The sequence below is a fragment of the Rosa rugosa genome, chromosome 1 (assembly GCF_958449725.1).
Source record: "Rosa rugosa chromosome 1, drRosRugo1.1, whole genome shotgun sequence".
NCBI classification, from domain to species: Eukaryota; Viridiplantae; Streptophyta; class Magnoliopsida; order Rosales; family Rosaceae; genus Rosa; species Rosa rugosa.
This window is the reverse complement of record NC_084820.1, coordinates 67,754,218-67,774,208: the sequence shown is the minus strand read 5'-3', so window position 1 is coordinate 67,774,208 and position 19,991 is coordinate 67,754,218. Positions and strand designations below refer to the sequence as shown.

Below are 19,991 nucleotides of genomic sequence, written 5' to 3'. Positions count from 1 at the left end.
CACTTAAGGATCTCCATTACAAGAACTCAATTTGCACACTCGAAAAGTAGGGAGAAACAAGAAAATGAAGAAATCTGTCAATTTGAGAACACCAGCAAGCTGAACAAGAGGAGATCTGTTGTCTATTTAAGTTTGATCGAAGTACAAGATCAAGGCAATAGCAATGACAAGAACTGCAATAATTGAGCCGATTATCCACTTGTTCCTGCTCATCCTCCTTGTCATGGAAGTCAAAATTTTCTTGCTCTTACCTATGTTGTCATCCAGTACTCCATGAACCTGCGCGCAATAGAAGAGAAAATGGTCAAAATAGCTAGATGTGGTGATGATTGTTGACCTTTGTATAGATGGCAAAATAGTATACCAATTTTTTCTATAATTTTCTTTGAAAAGAATACTTATAGTTAACAAAGGTCCATTGGAAAAAAATCAGCGCTCCTGAACTAATTCTAACGGTGATAGGAAAAACTGTGTCCAAAAAGTGGGATGTTCAAAAACACAGAGCAAAAACAAGTCTAAAATGATATAAAGCCTACTGAGATAATTACCGTGCCATGAGCATGTAAGAGAGACTGTCGCTGTGAATGCAAATCTTGAAGGATTGAAACACCAAGCTCTTCTGTTTCCAGCATGGTTATTCTACTGTTCTTAACTCTATCACTGGTCTTGTCTAACCTCTCTGTCGTCGCCATCAACCTTGATCTCTGATCTGCTGATGCCTAGTGCATTCAATCTCTGATTTGCAACTGCAAGCCTGTACTCAAATACTTTGAGCGTGAGCACAATGGAGACTCATTTCCCCTTCATATCAATACCATCCAACATATTGAAGAATTTGATGATATCAATTCAGCTGATCTGAAATAAGGCATACAAGACAAGCACAACATTGGATCCCTTCCAATTGTCAGAAGTCACTTTAGTCCTTTTTCTGTCTTATTTCTTCCTCTCAGTAAAAGAAACCATAGGAAATACCAATACGCGAGGTTATTCAAACCAGTGGCACATGATCAGCCTAATAGTTGTCCAACATAGTTGGCGATCACTAAAACTATATATAGCCACTGCTCCTTAATTTTCACCTTGAACAAACAAGCAGTAGCACAATGCAACGTACACACCGTTTCCAAAATAAAATCACACCAGTTAGCCTCATCTAAAACCTAATCATACCATAGACAATACACAAAACTAAGATTTTCTATCACCTTTTGCCACCCCCATGCCTAAATCAACAAAAAAACTGAAACTTTATGCAAAAAATCAATCTAACCAGCACAATCAAATGAAATTGAATTCATAAAAAGAGAGAATTAGACTTAACCTCCATGAATTCCACCAGCTATTGTACACTTCTTGGTGAGATTGTACGAACCTGGGAAGATCGGAGACTCGGATGGATCGCCGGAATCGTCGCCGGAGGCCGGGGGCGGTGTTGGACTGTTTTGTAGAATATTGGAGACGATCAAAACGACAATGCGAGTGGGGAGATTATGTGTCCGCCTTGAGATAACATTTGAATTATTGAAAGGCACCACCGCCCACGTACAGTGCTGAAGTAACCAATGCAGTACTTAAAGACAAAGTTCGAAAGAAATGTTTAGTCTCTTGTGGTTGAAAAATGAATACTTACAATGACGTGTGGTCGCGTTGCAAGAACCCTAGATTCTTGCCCCATGTTCAGTCCTCCAATAAGCTGAGCAGAACCGATGATTAGATACATAAGTATACTGTATACCAACAAAGAAAGCTAGTTATTGAGCCTCAACTAAACAACAAGATCTTAAGGTTTCATTTTCGGATAAACTAATATGCCACAACCTAGATAGAAGCTTCCTTACAAAAAAAAAAAAAACCTAGATAGAAGCTTGCTAGTTAATATATAGTTTAATACAATGCCTGGTAGAAAAGCTCAAGTGCACTCACCGAAGTAGATTTGGCACCAATGTCTTTCCCGAGGGCGTCAAAGTGGTCTCTGATCTGAACGGCAATCTCCTTTGTTGGGGAGAGATCCAAAGCAAAAAAGGCTTTTTGGGGAGAATCTATCAGAGCTTGCAGTATAGGAAGAGCAAAGTCTCCGGTTTTACCCCTACCCGTTTGGGCAAGTGCGATCAAGTCTTTTCCTGATAAAGACATCAGAGTTAATTCGAGACGTAAGAAAAAGCAACGAGATGAATGAGCCAGCGTGAGGAACACCTGCCTGCAAGGGCGTGAGGAATGGTCTCCACTTGAATCTAGGGGATGTCCATTTCAGTTTCAGTTTGTCAACAGCCTTCACCAGTTCATCGCATAGACCCAAACTCTTAAACGACGTCGTCTTTTCTTCCTCGTCGGCCATTCTGATCAATAAGTCTAATTTTGCTCCGAACGCTGGTTACAGTAGGGTTTTGCGGCTCCGTCCTTAAATATTATTATTATATGTCCAGGTGGCAGCGCAAGTTGGGCCAGAGACAATTTGGTTCGAGCCCAAATACTTTCACCATCTTCTTCTTCGTTTTCTTTTATCATTATGAAGATCATAAAAGAATTTGGGCTAGAACTAAGTTGGACATTTTCTTTACTGGACTGAACTGGAGCCCAATTTCTCCTAACCCAAATAGTTTCTGCCGAGCTAATTTGAAAACCAATTTTTTTTTTTTTTTTTTTTGAAACGGAGTTTGGAACCCAGCCTAGCTGGGAGGCTCAGTCCCACGTCCGGACATATTATTAAAAGTAGGAACAAAGTACAACGGGGATGACATAATACCTAAGCCCCGTGAAAAACTACATAGATCTTCGTAGAGTACATCCCGAATAATAACGGGAGGCTCCTCCACCCAAAGTGCATCTATACTATTACAACTGTGCCAAACCAATTATAATTTGAAAACCAATTATATAATTTGAAAACCAATTATATAAGGGAAAATGTTCATTATATAATGACACAATTATGAAAGATCGGGATTCCTTACTTCTATTCAATCACCCATTTGGTTGTGTGGTTGTTTTCTACTCTGAAGAATTTTAACATAATCTCCGCCGCACTTAAAGTTGATGCATTCTTCATGTCCTACTATGCTAAAGATTACGTGGAATACGTGGAATGTTCCCTAATTTAGTGCATTCTTATTAGAACTGAATACGTGGAATGTTCCCTAATTTTTCAGATTTTGCATTGCAGTACCGTTCTAACTAATGAAAAGAAGGCATGCTGATTGACCTGTTTAATGTACCAACACATCCCAAACAAAAACCCTATTTTTTTTTTTTTTTTTTTTGAAATAGGGTCAGTACGGCTGCCCTCAAGCCTTGACCATTAATGAAACCTCAGAATACATGGGGGAGACATGATACCTAAACCCCAGATCACAATAAGCATAAAGAGAACAACTCGAGATCATAACGAGAGTCTCTACAGAAAATATGTATTCTAACAAGCACCAATTAGCGAAGAGTGCATCATTGGCTACTCTATTCGCTTTACAAAGGTGGTGACATACCGGAAAGATTTTGCTCACGCGGAGCCATAATTTACTATTACTATCAGCTTTCCCACTATGTTGCCACCGAAAAATAATTTCAGTGACACTAAGTTTCATCCTGCCACTAGGAGGTTGCGACCATTTAAGAACTCGCAGCCTAACAAAAACCCTATTTTCATACTCGAGGATAGTTTTTGCTTACTGTTCTGGAGGCTTTGCTTCTAGGTTAAACGCCTTATATATTTACAGAACCAAAAATAATGTCGTTAGAACATATAATATACATACAAATAATATCTATCTTATATGTCATCTTCGTAACAACAAAGCATTTTGGAACCATGAGCACATGACATAGACATGAGAAGTCTTGGCTACTAAGAGCGAATGCAAAATGCCATCGATTTAAGTACCATTTCCACATGGCCGACAAGATTTATCTGAAAAATAAAAGTAAACGGAATAAGAAACTACATGATAACGGAATAAGAAACTACATGATATAAATATAGGAAAGGAACACCCTGCTTTGAACATCATTAGTTACACACTCTGAATAAGCACCATACACCAAAGGAAGAGTAACAGAAAGAAGGAACCATTTCCACATGATACTCCTGATCAATAAGTGTCTTGTTTCTCTTTAATTTATGATACTAGAATTCCCACTTTCATTTTAGACAGAAATCATGTTACCTAAATTTTTATACAAAGAAAAACTAGAAATAGCACATTTTTCTTCTCTAATGAGTAGAAGTACCCGAGTTCCTCTTTATTCATCTTAGGTCCTTGCATAGAATAAATACAAATTTAAGGTTTGATGTACCCCTCAAAACCCAAGATAGACTTATATCCTCATATTATTTTGGAATACATAGCCGCATACGCCAATGAGTACCCAACGAATCAGAAAAGAGAAATTAAAAATTCATAATTCTTAGAGATATGGCATAGCAATACGACCAAAAGAATCAAACAGATACATGTTAAAAAGGGTGACGAATTTCTCCGAGTTTGTGAAGACTAATTAACAGAAAACCTTAGAACTTGAGAAACAGAAGAAGAAAGAAAATTGGGAAAAATTATAAGCAAGAAACACTGGGTTGAATGTACCTGTGTCCTGAACTCATAGTAATTGCTCGATGAAAGAATCAAAGACTCTCTAAAAGCCTATAATCAAAGAGGAGAGCACAGGAGGGGAAGAAAAAGTATAGAGGAAAGAAAGCGCTGAAGATAGAATGGTCACGAGGTGTAAAATCCAAATTGAGTAAGGATATTTTAAGCATACAAGAAAATTGATTATACTGTACCGGTTCCTTACTTGTGATGAGAAAATGCAGCTTTGAAAAAGCCGGGGTCTAGTTGCTTCTTAATTCTGCGGCTACAGACCACAAACTTATAAAAAAAAAAAAATTCATTGCGAAATGGCCCAAGTAAAGTATGGTATTATCTCATCATCATATGGTTAAGAAGAGAAGCAAACAAAAGTTACAGCTGTGTTGGAGAAATCACACAGCATTTATGTGAGCCCATCTCCAGCAAATAAGTAAAAAACAATTATTTATAACAACATCAAAATTGTTTATTGTCAAAAATTACTTTTCATTACCATTACTTGCTCATATAATCTACAACTATGCTGCCGATGCTACCAAACAAAAAATTGCATACAACTAACTGAATCACACTTGTAGCAATGAATGATATTTAGCAAGTCACATTTAAACCAACTAATAGACAAAAGACTGAATGATTACTGTTCGAGTAGTATTATTGTTGTGGACAGAAGTTTGAAAAATTCCAGTAGAAAAGTCACACTAAGAGGGTAAGGTAAAGGCATAGACAGTTTGAATCAACACGTCACAAGCTACTATAGACTCTAAAGAAAAATTAGAACAGGCAGGGAAGCCATCTTCAGTATAGTAAGTGATCATTGTACAGTTAGTAGGCAGCTAGCTATGTAATTTCTCAAGTCTATTATTAAAAGAGTGATCGTTGTGCTGTTGATGCTCTAAACAAAAACTTGCACACAAGTAAAATCACATAAAAGAAGAGCAGAAGGAAAGACTCACAATGTTGACGTCATATGCCTGTTACCGGTGAAACTAAAGTCTGCCTGTAAGTGGCAGCTCCAAAACCCAAGTCAACTTCAAAAACAGCCTTTGAGGTCTTTTGATTAGTTAATACCAATAGGCTTTCTGCATTCCACATACACTGTTGATTATACAACGTATCAAGATCTTCATCAGACAAACCAGGATCATCATCAAACACATCAGGATCATCCTGCATAAGTTGTTCATAATACAACTCATCAAGATCCTCATCAAACACACCAGGATCATCATCAAACACATCAGGATCATCCTGCATAAGTTGTTCATAATACAACTCATCAAGATCCTCATCAAACATACCAGGATCATCATTAAACACATCAGGATCATCCTGCATAAGTTGTTCATAATACAACTCATCAAGATCCACATCAAACACATCAGCAGGATCATTAAACTCAAAAGGATCATCAGACATAACCCTATGCATCAAAATTTCACCATTTTGCAAAATGCACAGGGGCTTCAACTCCTCTCCACGTAATTTCTTCAAAGAAAACTTTATAACTTGAGTCCAGGATTCCTTGGCCCCATATTCCTCCATCAACCATACTGATAAAACAGCAGGGATGCCATCTAAGATCTGATATACACACAGATGATCTTTATATACTAATACACCATGAAAAACATGATAATCATCTAGTAACGGAACTGTCTCCTCAAACTTCTCCTCCGCCACACAAAAGGACATAATTCTTGATCCTGGGTAAGTAGACACAAGCCAATGTAGAGCTCCATTGAATAAGCACCCTTTACCCCAAAATTCGGCATAATCGTGATCCCGAGTGGTTCTCCATGAGCCCGTTTTCAGCGTAAACACGTGAATCAGGGCCTCCTCCGAAGACCTACGCCCCCTTATGATCTTGTAATCATCAGTTGTGGAGTCATAGCCAAACCCATAAAAATCTGAAGGATGGCAATCTGTAGGAGGATTTGGTAGCACCTTGTATTCTCCGGTGCAAGGGTTCCATACGACAATCCCCACCCCTTGGCATTCAACACAAATCAACCCATTGCAAGAACCCAAAATCCTAATTCTTTCATGCATAAATTGGTAAGCAGCAAGCTTTACCGGAAAGTGGAGCTCTCTTCTTGCAAACCAACCATCACCACCCTCCTTCAGATCCTTCAGTGCTTCGTAGTCTATTGATAGCGGAGGATTCATTAGAAACAGGAGCTTGGAGTTGTTGTCGCCGATTCCTCTCTCTGCGTAGCTCGAGTGTTTCTTCACAAAGTGCGAATCCGCAATCAGAGCACGCCATGATTTGCACACACAGCGGAATCGAAGTAAAGATCTGACCGGAAGCCTTGCCAGTATCTCGGAAACTATATCTTCGTCGAAGTAGTCACTCCGAATTCGCTTAACCACACCACCACTACCGCGGTCCTCCGCCATGTTATCTGAACGGCTAGGGTAGACTGTACTACTGTAGAGGACATTGTTCTTATATAGTGGTCAAAATTAGTCAATTGCCCTTACGCCTCAACTTGTCCCAGTCTCTCAGCGTTTCTCTGTTATGACGCGTCAGCAGACTCGTCTCTGCTTGTGGCAGGTGCAATTCATGCACGCAAGGTGACGGGTAGCCGGTAGTAGGGTTCATGCCTACTCTTTTAAGACAATGGGGAGTGACTGAGTGAGATTCATATCATGCATGCAGCCTGGTGGGCACAGCTTTGGTTGACATGCATGCAATATGTGGCAGAGGAGATACAGCGTTGAAAGTTTCGAGCTTATGAAAATGAAATACAGGGGAATGCAGTGACATGGACTGCTTTGCTCAGTGGGATGGCAACGCGTGGCTTGGCTAGACTCCCCGGCAAGAGGTGGCGTCGGCTTTTACTTGGGACTCGGCTTCTCTGCTTGGATTCTATTTGCTATAATCTGCTTGGATATCAATGTGAGCTCGCCACGTCAACACATCTCAATCCAAGGGCTATTAAGCTGACAACACACAAAGAGAGACTCTCTCTCTAACGATCTGAAATAGTTGACGTTAAGGCTTTTTCAAGTTTCCCTCTAACATTTTTCACCTTCTGCTAGTTCCCTCCAATCAGACTTCCTCTACAAACCCAACTGATACATCTCTTATTCTTCACTGACGATCACTCTTTGTCTCAGTCCAAATTTCATTCATCTTTGGATTCGGTCTTTAGGTGCTGGTACTTTGATTTCATCATTCAGGTATTTGTATCTAGCTCTTTAGCATTGATCTTATGGATCCTGATCTTATCCCATTTAGCTTTTTAGTTTGGTTCTTTGAAATCTCAGTCTTGTATCCATGGGTGTTTATCCTATTAAAGTATTCTATGTATATATGTTTAGCTAAGACATGATTCAATCATTCTTATTCTCTTGATCTGATTCTATGGTTTGTCATATCAGGAACTTCCATTTTTTTGTTTTGTTTCAAAGCTAAAAACTGAACAGAGTACCGAAACAGAGTAGCATAGCATATAAGCCAAACTTCATAGCATGATCCATTTTGCTTCTGAATTTGATTGGAACGTTAATACAGATTTTTATGTTATAGATTGTAAATAAATGATTGAATGGAGGCTATGGATAGAGATGACTCGACTAGTCCAAATTACAAGCCAAGGAGTGGTATGGAGTTTGACTCGGAAGAATTAGCATATGAGTTTTATAACATGTATGGGCAAAGAGTTGGGTTTAGTATTAGAAGACATACACATTACAAGAACAAGCATTCTGGTAAGCTCAGCTCAAGAATATTTGTTTGTTCTAAAGAAGGTTTACGTACAATAGATAAGCGAGACCATTTGACTAAGAATCCTCGAGCGGAGACACGAACAAGTTGTGATGCTAAAATGATCATTAAGTTGGATAAATCAAGTGGTAGGTACAAAGTTGTTCAATTTGAAAAAACTCACAGCCATGATCTTGTAATACAAGAGTGTGCTCACATGCTACCATCTCAACGAAATGTAACTTCTTCACAAGGAGCTGAGATGGAATTGGTACAAGATTCTGGAATCCCACTGAAGCTTTCATTCGAGTTAATGGGCAGAGAAGTTGGTGGAAGAGAGGCTCTTGGATTCACTAAACAAGATCAGAAAAATTATCTTCAATCTCAAAGGCAAAAGAAATTGGCATATGGAGAAGCAGGATGCTTATTAAAATACTTCTAAAATCAAGCATTAGAAAATCCCTCATTTTTCTATGCTGTGAAATTGGATAGTGATGAGCAAATAACAAATATTTTTTGGGCTGATGCTAGGATGATACTTGATTATGGTTTATTTGGTGATGTTGTGAGTTTTGACACTACATACAGAACTAATGAAGCCAATCGTCCATTTGGAGTATTTGTGGGATTTAATCATCATCGTGAAACTGTAATCTTTGGGGCAGCAATGATGTATGATGAAACTGCTGATTCGTTTACATGGTTATTTGAGACATTTTTGGAGGCAATGTCTAACAAGGCTCCAAAGTCAATTTTTACGGATCAGGATGCTGCAATGGCTAAAGCTGTTGCAAATGTGATGCCTAACACATATTACTTGCTTTGCACATGGCACATAATGCAAAATGCCATTAAGAAAGCAAGTAGTATATTCAAGGGTGATGAACGGGTCACCACCTTCTTATCAAAATGTATGAATAACTATGAAGAGGAGGATGAGTTCCTAGTTGTGTGGGAAGCAATGCTTAATGAATATAGTGCGCATGAAAATCCTTGGTTAAGTAGTATATTCCGTTTAAAGGAGAAATTGGCAAAACCGTATGTCAAGTGGGCATGGTCTACTGGAATGCATAGCACCCAATTAAGTGAGAGTTTCAATGCTAGCCTAAAACCATATGTTAAGTCAGACTATGATGTGGTTCAGTTTTTCAAGCACTTTGATAGATTGCTCAATGATAAGCGGTATAAAGAGTTAGAGGTCGAGTATGCTTTGTGCTACAAGTTACCTGCTATTGGGATATTTTCTTCAATGGTGATCAAGGCTGGAAATATTTACACTAAAGCTGTTTTTGAAAAATTCCAGATTCAATATGAGAAGGCTCTTGATTACAACTTAGTCGGATGTATTCAAGATGGTGATGACATTGTGTATAAAGTTGCCTTTAATGGTCATCCAAAGAAGAGATGTGTTAGGGTGAAGAAAGACCAGTCTGTATCATGTAGTTGCAGGTTGTTTGAGATTAAAGGTATTCTGTGCCGCCATGCAATAAAAATCCTTACTAACTACATGAATGTCAAAGAAATTCCTGATCAGTATATTCTAAAAAGTAGGGGTGGGCATAAAACCGAAGACACCTTAAAAACCGGCCGAACCGGACCGGTTTTTCCGGTTCGGTAACCGAACCAAAGAAAAGAGTAGCAGAAATGAGGAAAACCGGACCGAAACTGAGTAAACCCGGTTCGATACCGGTTTTCGTTGTTAGACCGACCGGTTTAAAACCGAACCGGCCGAATTTTTTAATATATATAAAAATAATTTTTTTTATGCGTTTTCAGTCTATCATTGGCTGAGAAACAGGTTTCACGTGCACCTGATCACACCAAATCCTCACTTTTCTCTCTAACCCTACATACTACACGATTGATTTCACTCATTCAGATCCTCTCTCTCTCTCTCTCTCTCTCTCTCATTCTCTCACAGCAGTGTCGCACTATCCCCCTCTTACTGTCTCTCACCCTTGCAAGTAGTAGTGCTCCACGAAGCCACCGCGTCTGGATCTATCCCTACCGCACTTGATAATCACCGCCGACGTCAGCCGCATCAACACCAGATCTGAGGTACTTCTACTTAGGATTTGATTTTATTGATATCTGGTATTGCATATTTGCATGTGTGTTCGATGTGGGTTAATAATATATGATTCATGTTATGGGTTTTTGATTTTTGAATTTATGTATTGCAGGATATGGAATCATAGATCTGGAGGGGTTGAGATGAAGTTGGAAGTTTTTGTTTTTTCAATGCGATTTGGGAATTGAGAAGCTTTGTTTAATTTCTAACTTAATTTCGATTCTCAATTGTAATCATCTGCAACTAATTTCTATTTGGGTTTGTCAAATCTTGATCTGGAGTTGACCTAGTGTTGTTTATTTCATTCTGATAGATCTAGAATTTTACTGTAGTGTTTTGAAAATTGAGTTGGTTTCTATGCGTTTATGTTTTTTTAGATACAAAGGTTTGGAAATGGGTTCTTCGTTTGTGATGAGAACAGATCTATAACGTGGAGTTCGATATGTAATTGACTTCTTATGTTATTCTGTTACTTGCAGATGCAAATTTTCGTGAAAATCCTTTGAAGCTTAGTGAATGTGTTGTGAAGATTAGTTGGTGATGAGGACTTTTGAAGATTAGTGAATGTCTTGTTTAATTATTGAATTAAGAAAAATGTGAATTATGAATGTTTGGGCTTAAAAATACATCTAAAACCAGAAATATGTAACACGAAAGCAGAAAATGGGCCTTGAAAAGGTCCCAAAATGAGAATTTTTGGGCCTTAAAAATAAACCGAAACCGAAATGGGCCGACCCGAAATTTCGGCCCAACCGAAAATTCGGCCCAATGCTTTTTAATTCGGTGGTCGGTTTGGATTTGGGCCCAACCGATTACTTCGGGTCGGAAACGGTTTGGGCCTCAAACCGAACCAGCCCGACATATGCCCAGCCCTACTAAAAAGATGGACAAGAAAAGCAAGATCAGAAAGAGTGAAAGACATGTATGGCCAAGACATCCAAGTAGATACCAACCTACAACAAACATCTTGGTACAAGTCTCTAAGTTCCATATCGACCAAGATTTCATCTTGGGCAGCTGAGAGAGAAGAGACATTTAATTTTGCTGTTCAGAAATTGAGAGAACTAAGCAAAGCTATTGAAGACATGTTATGTTCAAAAATGGATACATTACATCTTGGTAATTAAGGATGACCATATTACACCTCCCAGCAATGATGTGATTGAGGGTATTAATCTGGCCAAAAGTAACTCGGATAAGGCAAAAGTTGTTCAAGCCAAGGGATTCAAGAAAAGGAAGAGTGCTCGAGGAAGAAAAAAAAGAATTATAGGTGATTTTGAAAAAAGTTTGGCCAAGAATCGAAAAGGGAGAACTCTTGATACAGAAAAGTCATCTAATCCTGATTCAACCAAGGTATTTTGTTTTCGTAAAATTTGTTCATCTAGTTCAAGAAAACCAAGGTATTTCGTTTTCTTAAAAGTTATTCATGTTTTTTCTTTTTTCATTTTGGCAGTCTGGAAATTGTGGTGCTCCAATTCCAATGTTATGGATGTCATTTCAAGAATCTCACAGTTTTAGTTACCAAGCATTACTTAACTCTCAAGGTTTTCCAAATGATGGGACACAAGATGGTGATGAATGATTTTAAGGATGAGTTCAGTTTCAAGCATTATTTTTGCCATCTGTGGGGAAGCATATCACAGAATCGTGTAGATATTAGGCTTTGTACAGTTTCTGCAGTTTTTGGTCTTTTCTGCAGTTTCTGGAATTTTTGTGCAGTTTATGGTCTTTGTATAAAGTTTCTGGTCTTTTTCTGCAGTTTCGGAGTTTCATCAGTTTGTTAGGCTTTTTGGGGCTGCTGATCAATTTCTGGAACTTCTTTTGTTGTTCATTCATGTAGTGGAACAAAGATGCTATTTTGATCCCAGTTATTTAACTCTGTGCTTTTATAGTTTAAGCATTACCTATTTGATAATGAACTGTACAAGCCTTAGTTTTATGTATTTCGTAGCCAATTCCAAATAGCCAGATCAGTTTGCCATTTTCTGCTCAATTTGTTGTGTACAGGTTTTAGTTTTGATCCACTTTCTGCAGTTTCGAAGTGTTCATATTCAGTAGCTTAACAAGGAGGCAATCACTTAAAACAAGCATTTTTGTTCTTCAAACCTGCTTCTTTGGTACACTTATTGACAAAGCTAGTTACTTTACTTAAACAAGCTTGAGAACTTTGAATTGGCATATGGCTGAAATCTCATGTAAATAATACTCTGCAGAATTTCTTCATACATACAAACTTTTCATATTAATTCACTCCAAATTGGAGTCTTGCACAATCTTTTCATACATAGAAACTTAATAATTTACTCCAAATTGGAGCCATGGCCAAAAGTAAAAGTTTACACATTCACCAAAACCCAACAACCTTCAACAATAACATTAGCTCTAATTTGTTAACATCATCAGCTCTACTTCCATATCCTAACCAACATGTGGTGCTCTAATTTTCATTCCTTCACGGAATCTTTCGTTGTAGAGATCAATGTGAGTCCTGCAACAACATGGCTTCTTGTACAAATTGTCATTGACAACATGAGCATGATAAACCTGATAAGGTGAAGATGAATAACATTAGCTTCAAAGACTTCATGATTTTTAAATGCAAGATAACATTAGCTATGAAGGTGAAGATGAATAACATCCAACTTACAGACCAACTTCAGCATTTTCTCTCTTAGTCTGACCAAAAGTTTTGAAATTGGTAAAATTACAACATCTATACGAAATCCTTACAAATTTCCAATCTTTCCTCTACTTCACACCAATGGTACCCTCCTACTCCAAATCAAAGCTCAAGGCGTACAAATGCATTATTTTTTTCCACACTTAACCCATCAATCAACAGTGAAAGTCCCTCAAAACAGACCAACCCAAATGATAAAATGCTTAATACAGATGGTATAACAGAAACAATATGCAGAACAAACAAAAGGGTAATCATAACAGACCTGAGAAAACGCATCAACAAAATAGCTAGTCATCTTCAAATTCGATCTACTGCATCAACAAAACAATTTAGAATTCACTCCTACAACCTCCCAACAAAATACCCCCAAATCCAATAAATTGAAATACACCCAAATCAATTTGATTCAATGAACAACATAACACGGGATGGTGAGGAGAAGGAGGAAATTGGGTGAAGAGAGAGAGGGAGATGTGAGGAGTTGAGAGATCGTTATCGATTCAGTTCACGACTAGATCGTGAGGGGAAGGAGGAAATTGGGCGAAGTGAGAGAGAGAGGGATTGAGTCGAGGACTTGTTGACGTTAAAGTACTATTTCAAATCGTTAGAGAGAGAGTCTCTCTTTGTGTGTTGTCAGCTTAATAGCCCTTGGATTGAGATGTGCTGATGTGGCGAGCTCACATTGATATCCAAGCAGATTATAGCAAAGAGAATCCAAGCAGAGAAGCCGAGTCCTTTTACTTGATAGGAGGAGGACGTGACTCATCACAATGATAGAGCCCAGAAGAAGAAAATGTTACTTTTTATTAGCTTTACCAAATAAGGAAACTAGTTTGGCTTTTACTTGTATTACTTATAATCATATATAAGTAGTTAGATATTTAGATTATTCGGAGTTAAGTTGAGTGTTAGATGATTGTAAAGATTACTTGTTGGCTTTTCAATCAGTTAGAATTCGGCATATTTTCTGTGAAGCAAATGGTATTGCGGATCGGCTGGCTCATCTGGCTAGTTTGTTTTACTTTGATGATGTTTGGATAGATGAGACTCCTGCTATTATTCAGGATGTTCTCTATGAGGATTATTGTAATTGTTTCTCTGTAACTCGTAGTTCAGGTGTTATGTCCCCCCCTCGATGCAAGAATTTCTCTTCATCTAAATATCTAGCTACTTCATCCATGTGTAATATCCACATAGGGGCTGCCGCACCACGTGGAGGTGCGGCCCTCCAATCAAAAATCAGAAATTTTTCTCTCTTTTCCGCATCACATGGCGGTGTGGGTGCCCCACGCAAGTCTTTCTCTTAGATGAATTGCATTTTGCACGTAGGTTGGCATACATCTACCGATCTACGCATGTATAGCCAAGCCACCTAGTCTAACAATGATGAGTCCTTGCTTTAACTACCGATTCAAAATTTAACTTCTTTTTTGTCACAAACCAAGGATTTAACTTGACTACGAGCATTCTGTTTTATTTTCATTTATTTTTAATATTTATTTGCCCCTCTAAGCAATGAAGACAACAGATAACTTTGTTCCTGATTCCCAAAAGAATGACTCCTTAGCACATTGCGAAAGTTGATCAGGCTCATTGTTGGCAAAAACAAAAAAGGCTTCAAGTAGTACTAGATTTTAAGGCTGAAAGTTTAGGAGCCTGCTATCACCAATAATCGGAGCAAGAACAAGAACCTTGCTTGAAACAATGAAATCGGTTGCGATCCCTGATGACAATTTCTCGATTATAAACATGAGAAACTAGTTTCATCGCAGAATGACAGTCTTGGCAGATGCGTAGATTCTTGAATATGTGAAGCGGCGAAGCTGCTCTTGTGCTTATAAGTCCATAACAAACTGCCAACTTTTCACTGTGGGAGAACAATGCCTGTTCTATCTCCTCCAACTTATCCACATTACTCTCGTCTGTGTTGTCAAAACTAGAGAAAACTTGAGTAGCAGCATTTGGGACATAACCGGCCATTCTCAACTTTTGTATCATCTCATCCAACTTCATGTAAACCTCCATTGTCTTTGGGTGTGACTTGTCTCCAGCAATGAACTGATGAATTTGGCCACCAACATAAAGCGAGCTCATTCCAGGCATCTTTCTTATACCCCTATTCTTAAGGCCCTGCCTCAACAAATTAGCCTTGTCCTGGTTTCCACCCAAAGCATACATGTTTGAGAGAAGGACATGATACTCTGTGTTTTCCATGGACAGGTCTTGCAGGTCTTGCAGAATGCGTTCACCTAGCTGTAGCTTTCCATGGACACTGCATGAACCAATAAGCGAACCCAAAACAACCTCATTCGGAGGCATTGGCATTCTCTTTATTAAAATCCCAGCCTCTTCTAAATGGCCAGCCCTGCCCAGAAGATCCACCATGCAAGCATAATGCTCTATCTTAGGTGTTACGCCATACAATGCTTCAAGATTCCGAAAGTAATGGTGACCCTGTTCAACAAGTCCCGAGTGGCTGCAAGCACACAACAAAGCAGTGAAGGTTAAATCGTCTGGCTTGGCCTCTTTCAGCATTTGAGGAAACACCTTCAAAACAACTCTGCCCCTTCCATGCATTGCCAACCCACTAAGTAAAGCATTCCATGTCACTACATTCCTGTACTTCATGTGCTCAAAAACCTTCAACGCTGTGTCTACTCTACCACATTTTGCATACATGTCAACCAGAGCTGTGCTAACCATAACATCCATCTCACTCCCCATTGTCTTTCAAGCATAGGCATGAACCCAACTGCCCGTCACCATATCTCCCGATTGTGCACAAGCCGATAAAAACGAACAAAGTGTGACATAGTTCAATCCCAAACCACAACCAAAAACCATTTCTTGCAGAAGAGAAAAACCTTCCCGGACAAGCCCAACACTAACATACCCAACAATCATAATCGTCCAAGCAACCTCATTCCTCTCCTCAGGCATTACGTCAAACACCACTCTCCCACTTCCCACACCTTCCCATCAAACCACCCCATCCAAAATCACAGTCCAAGACACAACACTCCGCTCCCCCATTTCGTCGAAAACCCTCTTCGCCATACTCAACTGGCCACACTTGACATACATATCCATAGCCGCATTGCACGACTTGACACTAGAACTCAACCCCACCTTCACCACTAACCCATGTCCTTGCAACCCAACCTCAACGTTGCCCAACCGAGCACACCCACTGAACAAGCAAACCATGGCAACGTCGTCCACCCTCACTCCCTCTCTTCTCATTTCCACAAACAAACGAAGCCCAGTTTGATGCATGCCGTGGCGAGCAAAGCTTCCCATGAGGACGGTCCAGTCCACAGTGTCTTTGTGCGAGTTGGGAATTTCGTCGAACACCTTGCGCGCATGAATTGCACTGCCACAAGCTGCGTGGAGATGGAGCAGGGCATTGTAGAGGAACGAGTCTGCCGAGGCGGCGAACCCGCTTGTGATGATGGCGGCGTGGAGCTTCTTGCCCGCTTCGATGGAGGATCGGCGCGTGCATTCTTGGACGAGAGAACGGAGGTGGCGCGTGGAGAGTAATGTCAAGGCAGAGTGTGCTGACCATCTCATAAAGTCATAAAGAGGCGCTGAGACTGCTGATGAAGAGAAGACTAGTTATATTGAGGAACTTGATGAACCTTTTATGGGTCGTCTATTCTTCAAGTCAAATGGACTTATTTAATACACAGATAAGCTCGATATATCGAATCATGATACACAGGTTAATTTTGTTTTATTGATTTTAATTCGGCAATTACCGTCAAATTAGAATAGGTAGTGCCCCGGCTGAGCTAGACTAAACTGGAAACCGAAACTAATTCCAAGGCAATTTGACGAAATTTAGCATCAGTGGCCAAAATTTTGTCTCATGACAAAAGCAAGCATTCCTTAAAATAGTGGAATACGTCCAACAAAAGAAAAAATCGATATTAATACACTCAAGGATCTCCATTACAACAACTCAATTTGCACACTCGAAATGTAGGGAGAAACAAGAAAATATGAAGATATCTGTCAATTTGAGAACACCGGCCGCAAGCTGAAGAAGAGGACATCTGTTGTCTATTTAAGTTTGAAGTACAAGATCAAGGCAATTGCAATGACAAGAACTGCAATAATTGAGCCAATTATCCACTTGTTCCTGCTCATCCTCCTTGTCATGGAAGTCAAAATTTTCTTGCTCTTACCTATGTTGTCATCCACTCCATGAACCTACAATAGAAGACAAACTAGTCAAAATAGATGTGGTGACGATTGTTGACCTTTGTATAGATGGCAAAATAGACAAACTACTTTTTCTATAATTTTCTTTGAAAAGAATACTTGTTGTTAACAGAGGTCCATTGAAAAAAATTAGCGATCCTGAAACTAATTCTAACGGTGATAGGAAAAACTGTGTCCAACAGGTGGGATGTTCAAAAACACAGAGCAAAGAGAAGTCTAAAATGATATAAAGCCTAAAGAGATAATTACCGCGCTATGAGCATGTAAGAGAGACTGTCGCTGTGAATGCAAATCTTGAAGGATTGAAACACCAAGCTCTTCTGTTTCCAGCATGGTTCTTCTACTGTTCTTAACTCTATCACTGGTCTTGTCTAATCTCTCTGTCGTCACCATCAACCTTGATCTCTGATCTGCTGATGCCTAGTGCATTTGCATCAAGTATTGGTGTCAAGTATTATCAACAAATGCAAGAAAGCATAGTAGCATCAAATGTAGCAATAGCAGAAAATAAAGAAACAAAAGAAAAGGAGCATGATGAAGAACAAATTTACATAGGAACTGTATCTGTTATCAACTTATCATTTAGGTGCTGCTTATGAGTACTAAAAAGTAGTCACACAATAATCCACAAAGATGCTTCTTTGGATACTGGTGAGAGTGTTCAGAATCTTGTTCTGGAGTAGGTAAATTAGATGACCATGACTAAAATTGAAGAAGAGTTGCAAATACATAATAACAACATCCATCAGAAACTCACTGCCAAGTATTGAACCACCGTCACATATACTATTCAAAACTTGAGAAGAAGTTATAAAGATTGAGACATACCGTCAAAGCATCAGCCATGCCTGATTCCAACAACTCATCCCGGGCAGATGCATTTAAGTTGCCAGATACAAGTCTTTTAACTTCGGTTTTCAGATTATTCAGATCTGATTTATATTCCCTCAACTTAGCAAGAAGCACAGCCTTAACATTTGGCTGCAAATTTCTTGCCTCAACGTCCATTTTCCGGATCTGAAATTTCGAAAAACATTACATTTAGTACCAAGCCAATGGAACCATAACCAATCTCTGTAAAGAGAATAAAGCAATTAATTACCAAAGATTCTGCTTCATCTATTCCAGCCTTTATTTCAGAAATCTTTTGCTTCTTTTGCTCTGCAAATCAAAATTGACAATCGTGTATATTCAAAGTAAGTATCTTTTTGCTCGAAAAGTGGGAAAACAATCCTTCACAACAAGAACTGTAACCAAATCATAATTCCATGAAAGGTTCCCTTACTATTTTCTCAATCCTTTTATTTCATACGGATACAAAATAGGTACTTTCAGTAAAAGTACATAATTTCAAATGAGTTAAAAACCCTAATCTATGTAGCTTTGCAACTGCAAGCCTGTACTCAGAAACTTTTGAGCGCAAGTAGAATGGGGACTCATTTCCCCTTCATATCAATACCATCCAACATATTGAACATTTCAATGGTATAAGTCCAGCTGATTTGAAATAAGGCATACAAGACATGCAAAACATTGGATCCCCTCCAATTGTCAGAAGTCACTTTAGTCCTTTCTCTTTCTTATTTCTTCCTCTCAGTAAAAGAAACCATAGGCAAACTCTATAATACCGATACGCATGAGGTTATTCAAACCAGTGGCACATGATCAGCCTAACAGTTGTGCAACATAGTTAGCGATCACTAAACCTACAGCTATTGCTCCTTTTCACCTTAAACAAACAAGCACTAGCACAATGCAACACACCGTTTTCGGAAAATAATCATACCGATTAGCCTCATCTAAAACCTAATCATAATCATACCATAGACAATACACAAAACTAAGATTTTCCACCACCTTTTGCCACCCCCATGCCTAAATCAACAAAAAGATTGAAACTTTATGCATAAAAACAATCTAACCAGCACAATCACATGAGATTGAATTCATAAAAAAGAGAGAAATAGACTTAACCTCCATGAATTCCACCAGCTATTGTACACTTCTTGGTGAGATTGGAGGAGAGCTCGCTGTATTGGCGCTCGTATCCTTCGAATACCTCACTCATCTTGCCCTAAATCTATCCCTGCATTCAATTCAAAACCCCCAAATCGAAACCTCATCAGCAAAAACAAACCCCCAAATCGATCACAATTTGGATGTTGAATTGGGGAATTATGAGAGTAATTACATCGATCTGATACGATCGATTGTACGAACCTGGGAATATCGGAGAGTCGGATGGATCGCCGGAGGCCGGGGGCGGTGTTGGAATGTTTTGTAGAATTGATCGTCTCCAATAAACGACAATGCGCGTGGGGAGAGAGCGGTGCGTACAATTATGTGTCCGCCTTGAGATAACGTTACCCCACGTGGTACGCTCCGTTTTATACTTTAGCTCGTGGGTGTCGCGGGAAAGGTGTATTGATTCTGTTTGCACCCTTCAGGTACAAGCCTTTGTCTTCGAATTCTTATTGGAATTCATAAGAACCGTTAAAGTTTGTAACTAGTTAATTTCGGGTTTTTAGTTTGTCATGTTACCATAATATTGGTTGTGATGACGACTCCAGTGAATTTTGTGTTGTGGTTACGACCACAATGCTAAATCTCCTCAGCCTAATTTACTCTAAAGTTTTTCCCAACAACTTGTCTGAGTCGATGCATGTGTGATCTTTTATTTTTAGGCAAAAAAATCGTTAATTATCATTGTGTTATGATTTG

General features: G+C 39.0%; 4 protein-coding genes across 7 annotated transcripts; all 4 read right to left on the bottom strand.

Annotated features, from left to right (window-relative positions):
* Positions 1-12: 12 nt before the first annotated feature.
* LOC133726350 (vesicle transport v-SNARE 13) lies at positions 13-19,649 on the bottom strand. 2 transcript variants are annotated; one of them, XM_062153879.1, is made up of 6 exons: positions 19,491-19,649; positions 19,245-19,356; positions 18,373-18,431; positions 18,099-18,287; positions 549-719; positions 13-279 (listed from the first exon to the last, which is right to left on the bottom strand). In XM_062153879.1, exons 2-6 carry the CDS (start codon positions 19,336-19,338, stop codon positions 127-129), a joined length of 666 nt encoding a protein of 221 aa, XP_062009863.1. In that variant the 5' UTR covers positions 19,339-19,356; positions 19,491-19,649; the 3' UTR covers positions 13-126. The 2 variants fall into 2 exon arrangements, with proteins under 2 accessions (XP_062009863.1, XP_062009864.1); XM_062153880.1 differs by lacking the exons at positions 13-279; positions 549-719 and adding exons at positions 16,949-17,258; positions 17,520-17,690.
* LOC133726351 (uncharacterized) lies at positions 616-2,356 on the bottom strand. Of its 2 annotated transcripts, none has more exons than XM_062153882.1 (4): positions 1,927-2,356; positions 1,634-1,696; positions 1,325-1,553; positions 616-754 (listed from the first exon to the last, which is right to left on the bottom strand). In XM_062153882.1, exons 1-4 carry the CDS (start codon positions 2,134-2,136, stop codon positions 729-731), a joined length of 528 nt encoding a protein of 175 aa, XP_062009866.1. In that variant the 5' UTR covers positions 2,137-2,356; the 3' UTR covers positions 616-728. The 2 variants fall into 2 exon arrangements, with proteins under 2 accessions (XP_062009866.1, XP_062009867.1); XM_062153883.1 differs by having other exon boundaries at positions 617-754; positions 1,376-1,553.
* Positions 3,260-7,053, bottom strand: LOC133726347 (F-box/kelch-repeat protein At3g06240-like). 2 transcript variants are annotated; one of them, XR_009854766.1, is made up of 2 exons: positions 4,578-7,053; positions 3,260-3,904 (listed from the first exon to the last, which is right to left on the bottom strand). XR_009854766.1 is itself a non-coding variant. In XM_062153877.1 (2 exons), the coding sequence occupies exon 1, from the start codon at positions 6,978-6,980 to the stop codon at positions 5,547-5,549; it is 1,434 nt and encodes a 477-aa protein (XP_062009861.1). In that variant the 5' UTR covers positions 6,981-7,053; the 3' UTR covers positions 3,260-3,904; positions 5,537-5,546. The 2 variants fall into 2 exon arrangements, 1 of the variants encoding a protein (XP_062009861.1); XM_062153877.1 differs by having other exon boundaries at positions 5,537-7,053.
* LOC133726353 (pentatricopeptide repeat-containing protein At5g15340, mitochondrial-like) lies at positions 14,563-16,616 on the bottom strand. Its single transcript, XM_062153885.1, has one exon. The coding sequence runs from the start codon at positions 16,614-16,616 to the stop codon at positions 16,026-16,028; it is 591 nt and encodes a 196-aa protein (XP_062009869.1). The 3' UTR covers positions 14,563-16,025.
* Positions 19,650-19,991: the final 342 nt, after the last annotated feature.